General features: G+C 35.5%; 3 protein-coding genes across 13 annotated transcripts in view; 2 read left to right on the top strand and 1 right to left on the bottom strand.

Annotated features, from left to right (window-relative positions):
* The window catches only part of LOC122628418 (acetylcholine receptor subunit alpha-like), a 93,565-nt gene extending 83,035 nt beyond the window's left edge, over positions 1 to 10,530 (bottom strand). For 4 of the 5 annotated variants that reach the window (XM_043810698.1, XM_043810702.1, XM_043810705.1 and 1 more), the window contains exon 1: positions 3,426 to 4,421. The gene's annotated coding sequence lies outside the window, so the exon portion shown is untranslated. Of the gene's footprint in view, positions 1 to 3,425; positions 4,422 to 10,406 lie in introns of those variants that run through there. The other variant, XM_043810699.1, reaches the window with a different exon arrangement.
* The window catches only part of LOC122628422 (dynein regulatory complex protein 9), a 17,256-nt gene extending 5,918 nt beyond the window's left edge, over positions 1 to 11,338 (top strand). Inside the window, exons 1-7 of one of the 6 annotated variants that reach the window (XM_043810718.1) lie at positions 4,942 to 5,823; positions 7,666 to 7,767; positions 7,892 to 8,132; positions 8,215 to 8,421; positions 9,161 to 9,292; positions 10,374 to 10,672; positions 11,181 to 11,338. In XM_043810718.1, the coding sequence (XP_043666653.1) occupies positions 7,706 to 7,767; positions 7,892 to 8,132; positions 8,215 to 8,421; positions 9,161 to 9,292; positions 10,374 to 10,574 (843 nt within the window). In that variant the 5' untranslated portion in view covers positions 4,942 to 5,823; positions 7,666 to 7,705 and the 3' untranslated portion in view covers positions 10,575 to 10,672; positions 11,181 to 11,338. Of the gene's footprint in view, positions 1 to 4,941; positions 7,768 to 7,891; positions 8,133 to 8,214; positions 8,422 to 9,160; positions 9,293 to 10,373; positions 10,673 to 10,768; positions 11,138 to 11,180 lie in introns of those variants that run through there. The other 5 variants (XM_043810715.1, XM_043810716.1, XM_043810713.1 and 2 more) reach the window with 5 other exon arrangements.
* Positions 11,339 to 14,354: 3,016 nt separating this feature from the next.
* Positions 14,355 to 18,515, top strand: LOC122628420 (GA-binding protein subunit beta-1). Of its 2 annotated transcripts, XM_043810708.1 has the most exons (8): positions 14,355 to 14,681; positions 15,077 to 15,179; positions 15,370 to 15,528; positions 15,622 to 15,819; positions 15,900 to 16,257; positions 16,334 to 16,603; positions 16,698 to 16,972; positions 17,053 to 18,515. In XM_043810708.1, exons 2-8 carry the CDS (start codon positions 15,117 to 15,119, stop codon positions 17,308 to 17,310), a joined length of 1,581 nt encoding a protein of 526 aa, XP_043666643.1. In that variant the 5' UTR covers positions 14,355 to 14,681; positions 15,077 to 15,116; the 3' UTR covers positions 17,311 to 18,515. The 2 variants fall into 2 exon arrangements, with proteins under 2 accessions (XP_043666643.1, XP_043666644.1); XM_043810709.1 differs by having other exon boundaries at positions 14,355 to 15,179.
* Positions 18,516 to 19,148: the final 633 nt, after the last annotated feature.

The following is a 19,148-nucleotide window of genomic DNA, read 5'->3' as shown; positions in this document are numbered from 1 at the left end:
GAGAGAGAGAGAGAGAAAGAGAGAGAGAGAGAGAGAGAGAGAGAGAGAGGATGAATTTGTGAAGGGGAAAAAAAAGAAAGAAAAACCGACGAAAGCTGTTGCTAAATTATTTGGTATATAAAATGGGAAATGACGGCTATTTTCTCGTGCAGCCTTTGTATTCGAAGATTGTACGACATTCTTCCTCGAGGGTGTGCCGTATAATACTCTAAGCTTTAAGAACTTATGAAGAAATATCGATCATTGTTGGGAAAATACTTTTGTCGCGGTTCGATGCCAATGGAGTTCGAAAGAAATCTTTTTTTCGTTTAAAGAATTTCATAGATATAAGTGACGCCTCTCGATAGAGAATAAATCTTTTTGCATGAATTAAAAACGTGTAAGTATGTCAAAGTCTTAAAAAAAAAAAAAAAAGAACCCTTTGCACTATGAAAGTCATCGATGCGATAACAATAATATTTTTTTCCGTAGAACTCTTAAGAAGTTAATCAATAAAACAGAGATCGATAGAACAGAATATTATTAAAAAATTGCTTGAAACGTAGGTATAGACAAAATATCGAAAGTAGAAAAAGTCAGGCTAGGATTGGCCGAAAGCAAACTATAAAAATAATCATAATGCAAAGAAATCGAGGTCGAAAAAATTCTTCAAATAAATCTACTGTCGCAAATGCAATAAAATATAGTTCACATAAAATATCATGGTCCATTATGTTTATACGATTAAAAAAAAAGAGAGAGAGAGAGAGACGACAGATATGTATCATCGAGCATCGTACTAATCTTCATTGAAAATTTTCATTCCTTCTTAGTTCAACCGACTTACAGTACATAGAATCGTATCATAAAGGCAACCGCATTTTCCAAGGTAAAACGAAAGCGGAAATACCGTTTGCCTAGAGTCACTTGGAAGACCTCCATTATGGTCAAGCGGTACTGCGCTTTTAAATTCAGGATTTAATATTAAGTTTCCGCAGTTTTCCGCCGGGACGACAAAACTAGAGAATGGTTATAAAAAGCGTATATATCTCCTTGTTTCTCGCCCTACGGCTACGAAAAACAGATAGTAAGAGTAATATCAATTCTCTAAGATAAATATTATTTCTCTTTTGCTTTGTCTCTTCTTTTTTGATTCAAACTATCTTATTTTTATCAAATCTTCTTGTTATATAAAAAAAGAAAGAAAGAAAGAAAAATATCATTTTATTTACAAAAATCACGTTGGAGAATCAAATTAGGAGTTCAATCGCGCTGATAAAAACACATTTAAATAGATTTTAAGATACGAATACGTTTAGTATTTTGTCACAAGTAAGAAAAACAAATAATATCGATTCTCTGACAAGCATGGACGTATATATTTTTTCAGGTTACAATATCCCCTTGAAAATTACTCTTTCAACGTGCTATACAAATAAAAGAAAATATCGTTATTTACAAAAATCACGTTGAAAAATCAAATTAAAAGTTGTAACACGTTGGTAAAAGTACATTTAAATAGATTTTAAACGAACAGGCGCATTCAATATCTCTAAATGGCTGTAAAAAAAACAAATAGTACGTAACAAACATACCTAATATCGATTCTCCAAGCGTAATATATCTGTTTTTTTCAAGCTAACTCGTACGTCTCTTTAATATTTTCTTTTTTAACAAAATATATGAAATAAAGTAATCGTTATTTACAAAAACGATTAGGAATTTAATCACGTTGATAAAAATTTATTTGGCTAGATTCTAAGATACGGACACGTTCAGACAATTTCTTGTTTCCAATTTTCCACTTTAAAATCTCGAGAATCGCACCCTCATGACACTTTCGTTCCACGCTAACTGCGGATTCTTGGACCATGCTCTCGTGAAAGTGGCGTTTTACGCTTGAAACCGTTACGGATGCTTTTCGAATATTCAAGCAGCTTCTTAGCGCAATACGGATTTAAAATATATACATGTACATATACATACATATATATATATATAAGCATGTGTTGCACCATATAAAGTCTTAGTTGCAAATAAGCTTTATCTATAAGTTTTTATCTGCAACCCTTATCGAAAAAGACAAATATATATGTATATATATATTTTTTTAAACAAATAAAGTCGTATCTATAAATGAAAATTTACGCGTGCGTTTTGTATCAATTAACACGTTAATTCCACGAGAACAACGTCAAATCTGATAGCTTGCGATCATTGCCTAGAGAATTATGGGATTACGACTTGCAGCAGGTGAGTGCTAAAGCGATCATCTATAGGCACCATTTATTGGTCGGTCAATCGACTGATTAAAGGGAGTAATGCATTAAGGGTCTACGTTCACGAGGCTCTTTCTTCGTTACGTCGTTGTATAAAGCGTTACAAACGATTTTAAAGCAGAAAATACCAGTGGCAAAAACTACCGATCTCTTTCGTACGTAGAATCATGCAAAACCAAAATTATTTTTAACGAAAACATATACAATTTTAATAGGGGAAGATCTTCTATATAATTCTTTCTTTTTTTCGAACAGTTTCTACGCGTACGATACAGGTATACATATTTTAGCAAAGTTCACAAAATTGTCTCGTGAAATTATCAAACCGAATCGTTTCGTCCTGTCACAGAATTCTCAAAAAGAAACTTTACCGCAAACTTTCCAACTCCCTTTTCCAACCCGGATTTTCCATTTCTCGCGAATGTCAACATTTCTTCCATCACAGTGCATATATATCTTGTCATTTTTCCTTCGAAAATCGATGCTGAATATCGTTCGAAAGGTATAAACTGATCACTGTAATCTAAATAGAAATCTTATCGAAGTGGGAAGAAAATTTAAAAGGAAAAAGACGGGGGGAAAACATTTCCGAAGTATAGATATAATTGAAAAAAGAAATTGAAAAAAATAAACAAATAAACAAACAAACAAACAAGTAAATAAGAGACGAAAATAAAAGTCGACGTTCTCTCGCATTTTCCTTCACGTGGTTTCAAAATAATAATCGAAAGAGATCGACTCGGACGTATCCGTAATCGGCGTATCGCGGGCAAAACTTTCACCGCACACATTTAAACGAGTTACGTCGTCGCGCGGCGTAAACACGAGGGCGTTCCAAAAACTCGCAACTAGGTTAACCATGACTGCCACCCTCTTTCTCTCCCTGTCTGTCTCTTTCTTTTTCCGTCTGTCTATCGGGATGCGCGGGACGATAATAAATCCATGAAGGATTCGAGCGAGATTGTAAGAACAAAGTCTTTACATATTTTTCCTTCAAGAATAAGGGATACTTTGATTTAAAAAAAAAAAATAATAATAAGAAGAAGAAGAAGAAAAAGAAACCCATGAAGAGAGAAAGAGAGTGGTTGGAGTGGAAAGAATAGAAAAAAAAAAGAAATAAAAAATAAAAAGGGGGTAAAAATAAATACGAAAAACCAGGTTACTCACTTGTAGATACGCTGTGTGATGTCCATTACGACGACGACGACGACGACGACGACGACGACGACGACGACGACGGCGACGACGACGACGACGACGGCGACGACGACGACGGCGACGACGGCGACGACGACGACGTTGTCGACGTGGTGGGCGATAACAGTGGGAAGAAGAGTCCGAACAACGAGATGGACGTATCAACGCGTGAGAGTAAAACGCGTCGGGATTATAACCTTAAATTCCACCGTGTAGAAGGGTGTACTGCGTGGAGCTGTGCTGCCTCCTGCCGCGGCAACGAGCTTCCAACGGTGGCAGCTGGAGGTGGTGGTGGTAGTGATGGAGATGATAATAGTAATGGTGGTGGTGGTGGTAATTGTAGTAGTAGTAGTAGTAGTAGTAGTGGGAGAGCATCGACACGCGCGCGTGTGTCACGCGATAAAGAAGAATAAGAATAAGATGAATAAAGTATCAAATAAAAATCAAATATGAAAACGCGACACGATTGATTTTAGGTAATGCGTTGTTTCCGTTAATACTACTAGAACTTCTGTCTCTCCTTCCGTTGTCGTCTATGCTCGACCGTTGACTCAAAATGAAATGACACCTTCTCGAGGGTTGCTGCGGCGGTTCTTGCGACGGCTGTTGCAGTGGAGGAAGAAAATCTAGAAGAATTGTAGGAGGAAGCGGCAGCAAAGAAGAAGACGAAGAAGAAGAAGAAGCGCGCTCGTTCGTGGCGTCGAGACGACTGTCGAGTGTCGCACCGTGCACAGTGCGAAGGGGTGGCTTTTTCGCGACGACGACGACGACGACGCGTTCTCGAGTGTGGCGCGAGCGACGAACGTGCACGAAGCGCGATGATACGCGACGACATCGACAACGAGAACTGTCCGGCACTACTACCCCTGTTTTTCTTTCCTTTTCTCTCTTTTGATCTCCTCCAAACGATATATACTACATATATATATATATATGTCTCTATGTAGGTGTAACAAATTCGTATTTTTAACGAGGACGATGAGAAGCGGCTTCGACGTAAACGTAGGCTACGACGATGACAACGACAACGACGACGACGACGACGACGACGACGATAAAAATAGAAGAAACGAACACGTCGTCTCGCCGAGGACGAGACGAGGAATAACGTGCGAGCGAGCGAGCGAGCAAGCAAGGAGAGGCACGAAGCCTCGAAAACGTCCTGCTCCTGCTGCTACTATTGCTGCTGCTGCTGCTGCTGCTGCTGCTGCTGCCGCTGCCGCTGCTGCTGCCGCTGCCGCTGCTGCTGCTGCTGCTGCTGCTGCTGCTGCTGCCGCCTTCCACCACCGACACCGCCCTCGCGATCTGGCGCTTCCACGCACCTCGGGCGCGGCAGAAACGCGCCGACGCGACGCCGCCTCGCGAATACGCAAGCGTCCCGGCCAAAACACGCCGAACACCCCCGTTTTCTCTTCCCTATTTACCCTCCACCCCGTCCCTCCCTGGCCCATTTCGAAATTACCGCGCTATTCGACAGAGAGCGCCACGTTCGCCGACTCGCCCACTCTCCCGCCTCTTTTTTTCGATTTCGAAAAGAAATTTCGAAAGGAATTATGAAGTATTCAAAAGTCAAAGAAATGAATCTCGCGTTTAGACGGACTGAATTATTCGTTTCTATCGTTCGTTTCATAAACGTCAATGTTTCACGAGTAAATCCTTGGCTCTGGGGAAAATCAAAGATTTAATTGAAACGCGTTCTGTTTGTTTTAAGTTATTGTTTCGTATTGATATTCGTCATGGGTCTCGTATCCCACGGAGGATTTAAGACGACAGACAAGCTTTGACTTATGGAATTCGCGACAGATTAAAGATCGTGAAGAGTACGGCGAAAGAATCGACACGAAGTGATGAAGAAAATTTTATCTGGAAAGCCAATATTTCCAACGCGTGATAAATTTTGTAAACTTCCGGCGATCGCAAAGGAGTAGATTGTTTGAATCGATCTCTCGATTTTAAGTCCCATCGACTTTGCTGGATACAAAAGGAAACAAGATATTTCTTTCTAATAATTTTAATCCTGAATTATAATATTCAGATGATCTATATGTTTCCTTCATTAGGCAACTTTAACGTAAATCGAAATACGAAAGAAGTCTTTCAAAGTCTTCGAACTTTGTCATTTTTTAAAAAACGAGGAATACAGATCCGTCTAAAAAATGTCCGTCTTATATCGGCCGATCGAAGGAGGATCATCGCAAGAAGATCATCGTAGCAAGAAGGAGCTGAAACTTTTTTGTTTGTTTTGCAAAGAATTCGACGTTCTTGAAGGAAAAAACGAGGCTAATTTTGTGACAGTTCGAGAGGGACCTTCTAGACAATGCAGATTCAATTAAAGTCTCCTGAGCGCGAAACTTTTCCAATCAAACCGGTACGTGCTCCGTGGCCTGTTCTTTTCTACCGACGAACCAAAGCAGAAGCGAAAGTCCTTCTGTCCACAAGACTTTTTTCCAATGAAATTTTCTTCCGAAGACCTAACGTGAAAGGATACGGATATATCCTAGGACAGCCATCAGCTCAACAGCTTTCGACTTCGACTGATTTCCTCGAACTTCCCTTTTTAATACACTCTTGAGACTTAAGAAACTCTAATGAGCATTAATAATTAAAGGTTTTCACGTAACAAGACTTTTATTTAACATGAAATCAATTAGATTCCAAGAATAAAATTTCTCATTATCAAAGATACCGTCTAAAAAGATTAAAAATTACTTGCATTTTATTCGATTAAAATGAAAAATCAGAAATCATGTGCCATAAAATGATCGATTTATCGCACAGTCTGATTCTTACGTAACTCTTATAAATTTTAAATTGTACGCAAGAAACCAAACGGCTTCTTCGCATTAGCTAAGAATTTTCATTCCTACTCACGATAATAATCTCGTCTTATTTAATCATCATTTTTCAAAACTGTTACTTGCCATAATATTCTTAATACAATCGACGGATGATAACCAGAAGTGAAAATGGAAATAATAACGTTTTATCGTTTAAAAATACTTGCCGCAATGCCGAGCGTAATTTCGATGATAAATACCGTAAATACGTACATGGAGGTTGCGTTCTGACTGTTGTGGTTGCTAGAGTAACGACAAGCGATAGATCAAACCGTTTTCACCGTTAAAAACGTTTCTCAGCAACCACTCCACTTGGTGAAGTTTATGGTGCTCGTATAAAACGTTTGTTATATCGAAATCGATCAGTATATAATATACATCACAAAAATGTTTATCTTATTTCGGATATCTCGAAATTCGTCAAAGTAAGTAGAACCATTCGTATCGGAATCGATTCGATTAGTCATACGATCGATGTAATTCAATATTGTATGTATGTACATAAATTAATCTCGTACATACGTACGCGCGTTCCATACACACCCTCGCACACAAAGATATAAATTTCTTCGTGAAATTGTAGAAATCACGGATTAAACGTCGCACATTAAAATGAAAGGTCTCGTTACTCGTTGCTCGGGAAACGTAAAGGAACTTTTGAAATACTGCGGCGAACTATACATAGAGATATACGATAAAAATAATAGATAAACGGCAGAGTAGCAAAAATCGAAACGAGACGGCTTTCTCACGAAGTACACAGAGCTATGATAAATTGGCTCGTTCGTTGAATTTAAACTGATATGTAGGATGTATGTGTACATGGTGCCAGTTATATTCAACATGCTCGCGCGAGCGAGATCAAACGAATAAAATTTTGTTGAAATGTTAGGGCCGCGTATGTACTAATATTTCATCTATTAATTGTACAAGCTTTCTGGGACACAAGATCAAAATGTATTTCACTAATGATCGGCATCGATCGACTTGTTGAATTTCTTTAAATTAAGAGAAAGAGAGAAAACAAGAAAAAGAGAAAGAAAGAAAGAAGGAAAGAAAAAGAGAGAAACAGAGAGAGAGAGAGAGATCGATTAATTGGACGGTACTCGATGGCCGGGAAGAAAGTAAATAATTTATCCGAACTTTCTTCTTCGAAAGTGGCTGCTCTTTCGATGATATTCGAAGACTGCACGAATGCACTCGTTATTTATCGAGAAACTCTTAAACGGATTTTTAAGCGATCGAAGAACACGACCGTTCCTTATGTTCTTTACGAACTCCAGTATGTTCCTAAATGAAATAAAAATAATATCGCATAATAATATCTTTTACAAGACGACATCATACTTTGTCTTTTCAATTTTCCTTTATAGAAACTTGGAAACAACGGACAAGCAAGTACTTAACGAGGATATGACAAAAATGGTAAAGGATATGCAGGAACAAGCTACGTACAACAAACTACAAAACGATAGGTTTAAACGATAATATAAATTTTAATTCTTTCGTTCTCGTCTGAACTCGTTGACAAAAATTTTCTTTTTGTATAATTTCGTTCGTTTCTTTTTTTTTTTTTTTTTTTTGGATACTTCTGGATAGCCTATACGTAAAAGGAATTATGGAGAAATTGAAGGAAGAAATACGCGAACGTGGTAGTTTCGATGTGTTGACCAAAGAAATTGAAAGAATTGTGACTCGGAGAAAAGAAGAAGAGGCTTTATTCGAGGAATGCACGACGATGAAGAAAACTGCGATGGAGCTTCGACAAACTCTCGCCAACGAAAAAATGAGCAATGAAGCGGAGAGAACCCGTCTAAGGAATATACTGCTCGACTTAAAGGTATTATGTCAGAACAAAGAAAAAGTTCTTTCCTACGATATTCTCCCCTTGAAACTCATCTTTTCTTTCCAATGCTTGTTAGAATGAAAATGAGAAACTGAAAATAGTCAGCGACATTGAACACAAGTATTCGTGTAAGTGGAATGAAGCTAAGTGCCAACAAAATTCTATCAGATGTAAGGAAGAGTGGAGAAGATTGAAAAAAACGCTCGATGATCTTCACGAGCGTGAGAAAATTGAAGAAATTGTATCTACCGAATTGATTACGTTTCTTACTCAAGATATCGCAGTGAGTATGAAAGTTCTTTCGAACATTTTTAGACGCCATATGTTATATATATTATATCGTACGTATGTACAAGCTCTCACCGAGTTAAATGGCCGTAATTGAATAATGAATTTAAGATCTCAAAATAAGTAAAATTTTCCTCTGGAAATATGCCCGAAAATGCTTCGTTCAAGAGATATTGACTTCTAAAGTTTATGAATGAATAATGTAATGTCTTTTCTTTTTCTTTTCTTTTTTTGGAAAAAAAGATGGCTTGATGCTCATCGAATTTAGTCCCCACTAAATATATTTTTTTTTATGGGATGCTTTGAATCAAAAAGTGTACAAAGTGCTTGGTAATAATCTTCAATCATTAAAACAGAGAATAGTGTAATTTTATCCTGAACATTTTTTTCATAAAATTAAAAATAGTTATTAATAATAGTTATTGACTCATCCTATATAATGGCAAGAAATATATATAGTATACTAAAAAATCTTATATCTATATACATAGGTAAAAAAAAAATTAAATATTATATTATATATGTACATACATATATATATATTATAAATATAATAATATGCTCGAATAAAAATACTCAAATGTCGCAATTCGCTTGTATGTGCATGATAGTACTCCGTAAAAAGTAATAGTTTTGAATACATATCGTTCATTGATACATGATGTTCCCATTTAAATGCTCGACCTTACGTATGTATATATAGATAAATAAAGTACACTTTTACAAAATTACAGAGTATCGAAAGAAAGATCGAAGAATGGCAAAGACGGTACGATCGAGAGAAGAAAATGTACGAGAAGGAAATCTGTGAAGTGAACATAGAGATAGAAACTCGACAAAAAGACTTAGCTGAACTTTCACAAGAGGTAATGTTTTCGTTCTAAACATAGAAAAGAAAGAGGCTACCTTATTCCCGACAAAGACCTCAAATACAAAGAAAAATAGAAAAATAGTACAACTGCACATGAGACCACACGATGTCCCGTTGATTCCTATGGGAACATTTTGCATATGTTATACTTTCGGCGAAAGTTTCGATAAAAATTATGTAGTATAGATCGAAACGAACGAATATTGTACTTCGAAAAAGATGATCGACATACGTATGTTATACGGATTATCGATCGTTGTAAAAAATCAAATTCGACGTCGCGTTACTCGGTATATCGCAGAAATTCTGCTTATAGAAGAATCGATAAACTCGGCTGGAAAACTCGTTCGTGACTATTTCGAATCGAGCGGTATCCATAATTTTACGTTTAAGATCTAAGAAACACGCTTAAAACTCGCTTTCACGAAGCTTTAACTCTTACATTAACTCTTACGGTTTTTTATCGTCATTCTTACGCGGTAAATTTCAAAACGCGAGACACGTATATCTATTTACAATACATACAAACATAAACACGCGTATTTACATAATATATAGGAACGTATAACTAATTATAAGATTATACTAAATTCTACGTACTTCACTGTCGACTTAGAGTCAAAGGAAATTTCACCGCGAAAACGGCTACAGGCCTTGTTCTGAATCCAAACAATCTATACACGGGAGTACAAGCAAGAGAGCTTAAGCACTTGCGGCATAATCGAATTCAAGACAACGTATTCTCAATATGAACGAGTCATGTGTTGCATAATATTGTTATTAAAGTAACGATACATCTGAAATAATTAACGAAGAAATTCATAAAGACGAAAATAAGGGAAATTTACTTTTACGTAGTAACGTACGCGCATATTATCACTTATACGTTCACAAATAATTGTGACAGATGGTACGAAAAAAAGAAAGAAAGAGAAAGAAAAAAGAAAAGGAAAAAAAGAACGAGTACCAACTCCAATATTCTCACTGGCCTCTAACGAGAGCTTAACGTCCCGATTAGTAATTACGCAGTGATACGAAAAAACACTGAAATTCGTCCTATTAATTTTCCATTACAGTATAACGAAAAGAAAAAATTTATAGACACTTACCTCGCGGAAAAGGAAGCATTGAAGAAACAGAAGGAACACGAAGAGCATGTGCGAGGATGTGCCATCAGGATCCAAGCTTTCTGGCGTGGTGTTATGGTACGCCGGAAGTTGGGTCCGTATCGACCTGAAGAGAAAAAAAAGAAACGTCAACTTAAGTCGAAGAAATAACTCTCTTTCGATTGGTTGAACTCTTGAGTGCTGAGTACTAACGATTAGAGAGGACAGAATTTACTTAACGCTACCTCCTTTTGTTTGTACTTGGAAAGGTAAGGAAGTTTCTTTGAGTCTCAACGTACGTTGACCAAACTAAATTTAGAGAAGACAAACCTTTCGAATGGCAAATAAATTATTTCATATTCCAGTTAAATCTATTGGAAATTCATTAAAACGATTGTATTTCTGTCGGATTTCTAAAACAATTGATTCCATTGATATTTTGTTGACATAATGACGATAATGATTCACGATAAAATACATTAACGTAACAATTTCTGACATACAATACGTATGTATCTACAATATTTCGAGTTTAGAAATAAATTTTCATTTCATTCGCTAAACTATTTAAACGAGATGAAATTATCTTTGATTATACGAATTCACTTCATAAAACGGTATACACGTTAAGCATATATTTCTATCGAAAGTTTTGCTCGGACTTCACGTTTTTATCTCTTTACGAATAAAAATAACGAAACCAACCGAAGCTTCGTATCTTTGAGAGGCGGTTCCTAAGATCCTCATATTTCTTTATTTTTCGCACGATGCAAATAGGGAATGGTCTTCGAGTCTCGAGTATTGTTCACGCAAGAATCTCATTTCCCGTGCAACACTTCCTGAATCCTGCAGCGGTCTCGACCGCATAGAACCTGTAATAGTCCGTGCGGCGACTGCGGCACGAAACTTCGTCTATATGTACGTGTAAATCTATAAATGTATACGTCTACATATACAGAATATATATAGAATATATATATATATATATATATATATATATATATATCGTAGCGTAGTTTGGAAGTACGTTAGCACGCTGCATAACGACCCTTAATTCCGATGTAAAAGTTATAAGGTTAATCCCCGAATGACGTATCGAAGTTTTAGTGCAACTATTTTTTTTTTTCCTTTCTTTTTCTTTTTTTTATATTTGCCCACTTTTATTATTTTTCTCCGGATGATTTATACTTTAAAATACGATCCATTTTTGTAAATCTTCCAAAGCTCGAGGCACGAAAAATAGAATGAATGATCATCCGAAATGATGATTACTGATGGACGACGTATGTAAATCTCGAACGATGACGTTTAAGAGAGATGAAAGTACTCGTTACGTTCTCGTAGCAAAGAAAAGGATACACACATATACACACCTTGGTCATCGTCAACGACGGACGATGCATTTTCCTTCATGAGAAATTCACGAACCTTCTAACCTACTCCGTTTGAAAGCATGCAAGCTCACTCCCGTGACCGTGCGCGGCCAGGCACCTCCTTAGATTACGATATAAGGAATGGGTAACCCGATGTGGCGGTGCACGCACCCGATAGTAAACTCTGTATGCATAATACTTGCCTATGTTACCTTTGCTCTATAGAGAGTTCAAAGGTCAGTTATTTTACACGTTCCCGAAACTTCGAATAATGGACACGTATCGAGTTTTACGAAGTTACAAAAATTTTATCTTTCCTTCTCAATAAATCGATCGAAAAATTTCAATGAAATTTATTACGAAATTTGTACTAGATTATTGAACGAATGATCTCTCGAGAAATACTTAAACATCTTTAACGAAAATAACGTTAATAGATTACAATTCGACGGTATATATAGGTTTTGTTATAAATAAGATTTTTTTTCAATAAATACTTTATTTTTTTTTTTTTCTATTATGTAATATTTATGGATCGTTTACATTGGTTAAACCGTTGCCCAATAAAATCCTTTTAACCGATATTTCCGTGAAATTTGTTTAATTCAACCGTGAGCCACAATCCACGATATTATCAATTGCGATAACGAGCCACCAACAGTAATCCATACGTATACCACATGGTTCTCTCTCTCTCTCTCTCTCCCTCCCTCTCTCTTACTGTTTCTCACATATTATATACATACAGAGTTAACCGCGTGTGTATACCTAGGTACCGAGATTCATTGTGTTGCACCTTGATACTCCGTTATCTCCACGATTCTGGGTCAACTACAGGGAGGGGAAAGCTAGTCATAGCGTTGGAAATGTGGTAGAAGGCAATGGATGCGATATAGTGGTTGTATGTGTGTGTATGTGTATGTTGAGAGAGAGAGAGAGAGAGAGAGAGAGAGAGAGAGAGAGAGACAGAGAGAGAGAAAGAAGAAGCAAAGGATACAAAAAAGAAAGAGAGAGAAAATGGAGAGAAGGAGAAAATGAAAGAAAGAAAGAAACGAGAGATTTAGAAACAATAGCAGAGCTGGAGGAGAAAGTGACAAGGATAAAAAAACAATGGCGTATGCATGTTGAATATGTATATACACGTATATGATGTATGCATGAGATGAACACTATATAATGTATGCATGTGGTGATATACGTATATGTACGATATGTCCTGTAGATAAAAAAAGATAGACGGAACGAAGAGGAAGGAAAAAATATTGAAATTTCTCGTATTTTCATATATGTACAAATGTATATGTATACGTGTACATGTGTGTGTGTATATATATATATATACACACACGCGCGCGAGCAGTTTACCGGGTGGAATAGAAATGTACGAAGATTGGGTCGAGTACAATTGCTAAAATACTAGATGTTCATGTATATGCGAATAATTAATGAGCAATCGATTCAACGGTTTCTACGAAGAACCTATAAATTTTTTCATTTATAGATTACGATCATTTGAAACTTGCCGCCCGTAAATCTTCGATCGCTTTGATCGTAAGTCGGTAATTTTCTATAAAATGTAATCTTACCTGTTAGATTAAATTATTCATCAGCGTTTACGGGATGAAAGAATAATAAGATAATTCATTATGATGTTCGAAATTATCAGACGTCGCGACGTGACGTTTGATGCATTTGATGCGAATTTGTTTTATAAATATCGTAACAACGTTGCGACCAATCATATGTTAGAATTCAACATTTCGACCAATCGCGAACTTTGATTGATCTATCGATATCTCTCGCAAATATATGCATACCTACATACATGAAATGAATTACATTGAATCGTAAATATTATCGAAATTTTGGAAATTCTCTTTATTCTCGACGATCTGTAAAGAAATCTATAAAGAAAATGATGTCAAACCTTTGACAGATTTTTTGTAGTATCAATTTGTGGACGATGGAGGACTAACGACGTATAAAAGATTTCTTTAAAAAATCTGTTTGTTATACGTTACGACACCTCATAGAAACTTTCAACAAAACCTTTGCGATACTTTATGAGCATATGGTATATGCGACGGATGGTGTTGCACGCGTCAAATAATACGAAATTGAAAGCTTTGGCAGTGATCCAAGAGAACACCGTTTTACACCGACATCTTGTAACATGGACTTAGTCCAATGAGATACGAGGCATGATGGTCACGTGATGTTAGCGCTAAAACGAACTAATTTATCTATCCTGTCGAACGTACAAATAGAAATTTTTTTTTGTTAAATTAACGAAAACATAATAACTTCGTCGAAATCATATAAAAATGGTCAGTTTGCTTATATCTTAAAAATGAAAAAAGGATATTTATCTTAGACATAAAATACCTTATATATGTATGATATTGCTCTGTTACTTGTATCTCTACGGAATTTCTCGTGGACATAATAGAACAAATAAACACGATGAAATGCATAAAGGTTCGCGGTCTCTTTAAAAGTGTAACCGACGAACTAACCTTACGTACATATCACGTACCTAGCCTTTTTCGAGAATAAATAATTTTCACGTGCACCGCTATGCGGCGCTGCGAACATTATTGTTATTGAACATATTTTTTGTTTAGATCGTTTATTATGTCGTAATAAACTAGTTTTATAAGCCAGAGTACAAATGTATTGCTGTAATCGATCGAATTTAAAAAATATCCTTTGATTCGTGCTCAAGGTTCATTGGAATATCGGATAAATTATGTCAGGAATGGCGCCAATGCGTCGCCATTTTTATAAAACTTTAGCCAGTCCGTAAATCGAGAAGGCTGTGGGGAGGAAGAATTCTGATAAAGGTCGCGTGCTCGACGGAAACTTGCACGAAAAACCAGCAAAACGCGTGAATAATGTGCTGGTCGTAAGTATAATTTCGTTCCGTGCTATCGCGAATCGATTTGGATAGTTTTTGGTCATGAAACGCAGGGCCTATGGCATGGGACTTCCGTTTAATGAACAGGAACAGGAAGTTCCTCGCGATCTGAGATGGCAAAATAAAAACATCCTGTATCGAAGGAAATTTCGAAAAATAAGCGTGCGATGCTTTTGTGATTTAGAAAAGGAATAAAGTGATCGGGATAGCGCGTTTCTTTCGAGTTGAGTTCCGTTTCAATTTTTACGACCTACTTTCAATTTCGGTGCCTCAAGGTCGAAGTACAATGACTGATACTTGGAAAATGGAACATTCGGAGCCGACCCTATTCATTCGGAAAAGTCGGTGGCACCGTTTAAATATTATGGATAATTTGATTTTAGTGTGCATCAGAGAGAGGGGAATTGAGTTCGATATACAAACATGCAAGCTGAGAGTATCTGTGCCAATGATATCGAGGGACTGGACGAAGACACTCTCATACCAGTAAGTTTTCTTTTCATATCAATTGTATTTATAATTGAATAGCTCAAACAAGTTACAAGTGCGAACTAGATTTGCTCGAGATAATGATTTCACCGAATATGACAAAACGATCTATGATGTATTTAAGTTGGATGTAAAATCCTTATGAGAATATCAATGTTTATGAGAGTTCTCGAACGATATTTGCCAGGTTGAAATTTTATCTTGCGATGTCTCCCAACGTTCACGTTCTCAAGATGCCTTATCAATAGTAGAATTAGGAAAACAATTATTACTTAGTGCAAAAAATGGAGACACAGAGACTGTTCGTGAACTTATGTGTAGAGGAGCACCCTTCACGACAGACTGTGTATGTATCTATATAATCTGTATAATCAATCAACGAAGGTATTACCGTTCATTTACATAAAAAGACTTTATTATTGCGGATGCTGTTTTCTAGCTTGGAACCAGTGCTTTGCATTTGGCAGCACAAAATAATCACACAGAAACTGCAGAAGTTTTGCTCAGGGCAGGAATATCCAGAGATGCAAGAACCAAGGTGGACAGAACACCACTGCATATGGCCGCTTATGAAGGTCATCATCAGATGGCACAGTTATTGTTGAATTATGGAGCTGATGTTGATAGTAGAGATATGGTAAACAAAAAATCAAAAATCAAAAATAGATATAATTCCTTGAAGTACAAATAATTTAACACGCTTCACAACATCTTTAGCTTAAGATGACTCCTTTACATTGGGCAGTAGAAAGAGAACATATAGAAGTGATGCATGTTTTATTGGAACATGGTGCAGATGCAAACGCAACTAGTAAATTTGATAAGACACCGATTAGCCTAGCTTTGGAGCATGATAGACTAGACTTGGTGGACATACTCCAGCAAGAACGAGAAATTATAGGAATACAAGCCCAACAACAAAATCAAGCTACTTCTGCAGAACTAGAAGTGGCAACTCACAATTTAATTCAACTGGAAGCAGAAGCGGAAGCAGAAGCAGAAGCAGCAAATGAAGAACAAGAGAAACTGGAACTTGCGCAACAACAATCGCAATCAAAACGTAAAAATACTCAAGGTAAAGTGATAAATTATTAAAGAAACTTGTTATTGACGGAGTATTCTTTTTTGTAATAAAACTCTTTCGATTTTAGGCAATAAAAAACCGAGAATGATTCTTCAACAAATTCATGTACCGCCATCTACTGAAATGGAACCAGAAAAAGAAATGAAGGATGCAGAAGAAATTATTAATACGAATAATGTTAACGCTAATAAAAAACGTAAAGATGTAACAACAATGAGTGGAGTCAACAAACAATTCAGGTTATTAGAAGCACATGGAATTACAATGATACCGATGGATGATGATGCATCCATTGTGGAGAATGCAATGGAAAGTGGAAGAACTGTTGTTCTTACAGGTATGCCTGTTTTCGAATAAACAGAATTCCATTGAAGAATAAAATATTAATCGTTCTATAATAACAATGAAACGAAATTGTTTCTTATTCTTAGAGGCTGGTAAACTTGCCTTAAATCTGACAAGAGGCTCTCCGTTAAGTATGAAACGTCTTCAAGTAACTTCAAGAAGAGGAACTCCAAGAAAAGTGATAGCTATACGAGCAGATCAGATTTTAAATCAAAATGCACCTAGCCTTACATCCCGTGGCCCGAACATATTAAAAAGATCTTCCGTAGATAATAAAGCTGGAAAATTATTTATTTCTTCTCTTTCTACTAATATGACTGTTCCAACTTTAACGCAATCTCAATATACAACAGCGTCAGAAGTAAATAATTCGATATCTTATATCTACACTTATGGATTCAAATGCATATCTAACTTATTTGTTTTACAACAATTTTTTAGAACAAAATAGTCACTTCATCTTCCAAGATAACAGAACCAATCATTTTACAACTGGATGATGATATAGAAGAAGTTATAGAAGAAGATAATACAGATAATAATGAGCCAGTAATGGATATAGCAGTGCTTAATAGACAGTTAGCAGAAGCTCGAAGACAAGCCGCCGAATATCGCAAGCAATTGCAAAAAAAAGAGGAAGAAGCTGAAATATACAAACAGCAACTTAAAAACATCGCATCTCAAAGAAAATCCAAATAATTTTAAATAAGTAAATTCTCTCCGCATGGTTTCATCTTACAATAAGCGCAAGCATTTTCTTTTTTTATTACAAACTTAATCGACGAATTTTGTAGTATTGCTCAATTTTTTTTATATACAAGTGAACTTGCATAAACAACTGATAACTTATGCGAATCATACTATCTACTCACATATTATCTCTTATATACATCATTCAATACATAAACTTATATTAATTTAATATGTGCATACTTTTATAAAGGTGCATTTAAAATAATTAATGATGAAGCTAGATTGAAAATGAAAATAATTTCTGTAAAAAGAACTTACATACATAATTGACATAAGAGTGCTTTCTACATAATGTCTCCTAAATGTAATAAAAAAATCCTAATCTTTTGGATATAGTAAAAAAATATCAATTTGCTATATTTTCCTATATATTTGCCTTAGTACATAGAATACGAGATAAAATATTTATTTATTCTTTTTCTATATTATACAATAATAATCATTTATAAATAGCATTCATTAATGTATTCTGCAGCATATGTAGGTATACGCATACAATTATACAAACGAAATGCATTCGGCATGAATTATAAGTTTAATATAATAAATGTACACAGATGCATAGCAGGGTACTTGTAAATTTAACGTAGCCATCTATTAAAGATGTTTCTTTAAATTTTTACCATTTTACATTAAGAGTACAAAATGTGGAAAGCAAATGATTCAAGATTTTTCATGAATGTAACATAAAAGATGTGTTTACGAAATAAATTTATATTACAAAGAGACACACTATCACTTGACATATTACACTGATTTAACAAAAATAGTTGCATTTCAAATATTTTCATAGCGACGTTCATATATTTGTACTAAAAGTGAATTGTGCTCGTTGTTATGAAAGTATATAACAACAAATGGAAATTTGGATACTTAAATAGAAGGATTGGTGCTAACATAAAATGAAAATTGCAAATATAAAATGGAATGTGTTTTTGCGTTTATAAGATATCAAATATCTTTATCAAATTCTATACGAAATAGAGTATTTTACTCGGATATACATACAAACAAAGAAAACCTCAATAACGATGGTACGAAACATTAGGGAATGCAATAATGCAGATATAAGAAATAAAAATTTTTTCAAATAATGTATATTGTAAATACGACTTTATATACATACATACATCAATAAAAAATGTTATTTACGGCTCGTTATCATTACTCATCAAAAAAAGTATGTGTCAAATGGAGAAAAAAGAAAAAGAAACAAAAAGATCAACCAGACTCATTTCCATACAATTTAAATTTTTAAATTTAAATTCTCTCGATGGCAGCACCGTTCCATTCGTTGCTTTTAAATGTAAATGATAAACCACCCCTGCTTTAAAAGTTTAAACATTAATAGCCCGTTTATTGATTTTTTCGAAAAATAACGATTGTGTAGTAAAAAACAAGAAATTCGTTCGTTTACAAGACACGCAATTGTTTTCGTTCTAACGTATTTCTCTTTCTCCCCCCCCCCCTCTCTCTCTCTCTCTCTGTTATCGAGTCTTCTTAATGACACATATATAGACAACTCTATGCGTAGCAGCGATCGATCGGCGTAGTAGCACAATCTCTGAGCGCTACGGGACGTCCAAGCATTCGTAAAGCCTTGTCGCTCGATACAGCAGCGCCATACTTGTCGAACGAATGCTTGTGTAACAAACACATAAATAATATATTTGATACTTTGCAATATTACAAAGAAGAATGATTTTTAAATATGATATCTTAAATAATATTAAAAAAAAATATTCTATTGAGAAAACAAATGAAAAACTTTTAATCGAATTCGA

This window comes from Vespula pensylvanica, chromosome 4 (assembly GCF_014466175.1).
Source record: "Vespula pensylvanica isolate Volc-1 chromosome 4, ASM1446617v1, whole genome shotgun sequence".
NCBI classification, from domain to species: domain Eukaryota; kingdom Metazoa; phylum Arthropoda; class Insecta; order Hymenoptera; family Vespidae; genus Vespula; species Vespula pensylvanica.
The sequence above is the reverse complement of the archived record's forward strand: the minus strand, read 5'-3'. Positions and strand labels throughout refer to the sequence as shown.

What these genes read in the sequence shown, in the direction of transcription:
- LOC122628420 (XM_043810708.1), top strand. Translation starts at nt 15,117, where the DNA reads ATGCAAGCTGAGAGTATCTGTGCCAATGATATCGAGGGACTGGACGAA. An exon ending in CACCCTTCACGACAGACTGT is followed by an intron (nt 15,529 to 15,621) that starts GTATGTATCTAT and finishes GCTGTTTTCTAG; the next exon opens with CTTGGAACCAGTGCTTTGCA. An exon ending in AAGAACTGTTGTTCTTACAG is followed by an intron (nt 16,604 to 16,697) that starts GTATGCCTGTTT and finishes TCTTATTCTTAG; the next exon opens with AGGCTGGTAAACTTGCCTTA.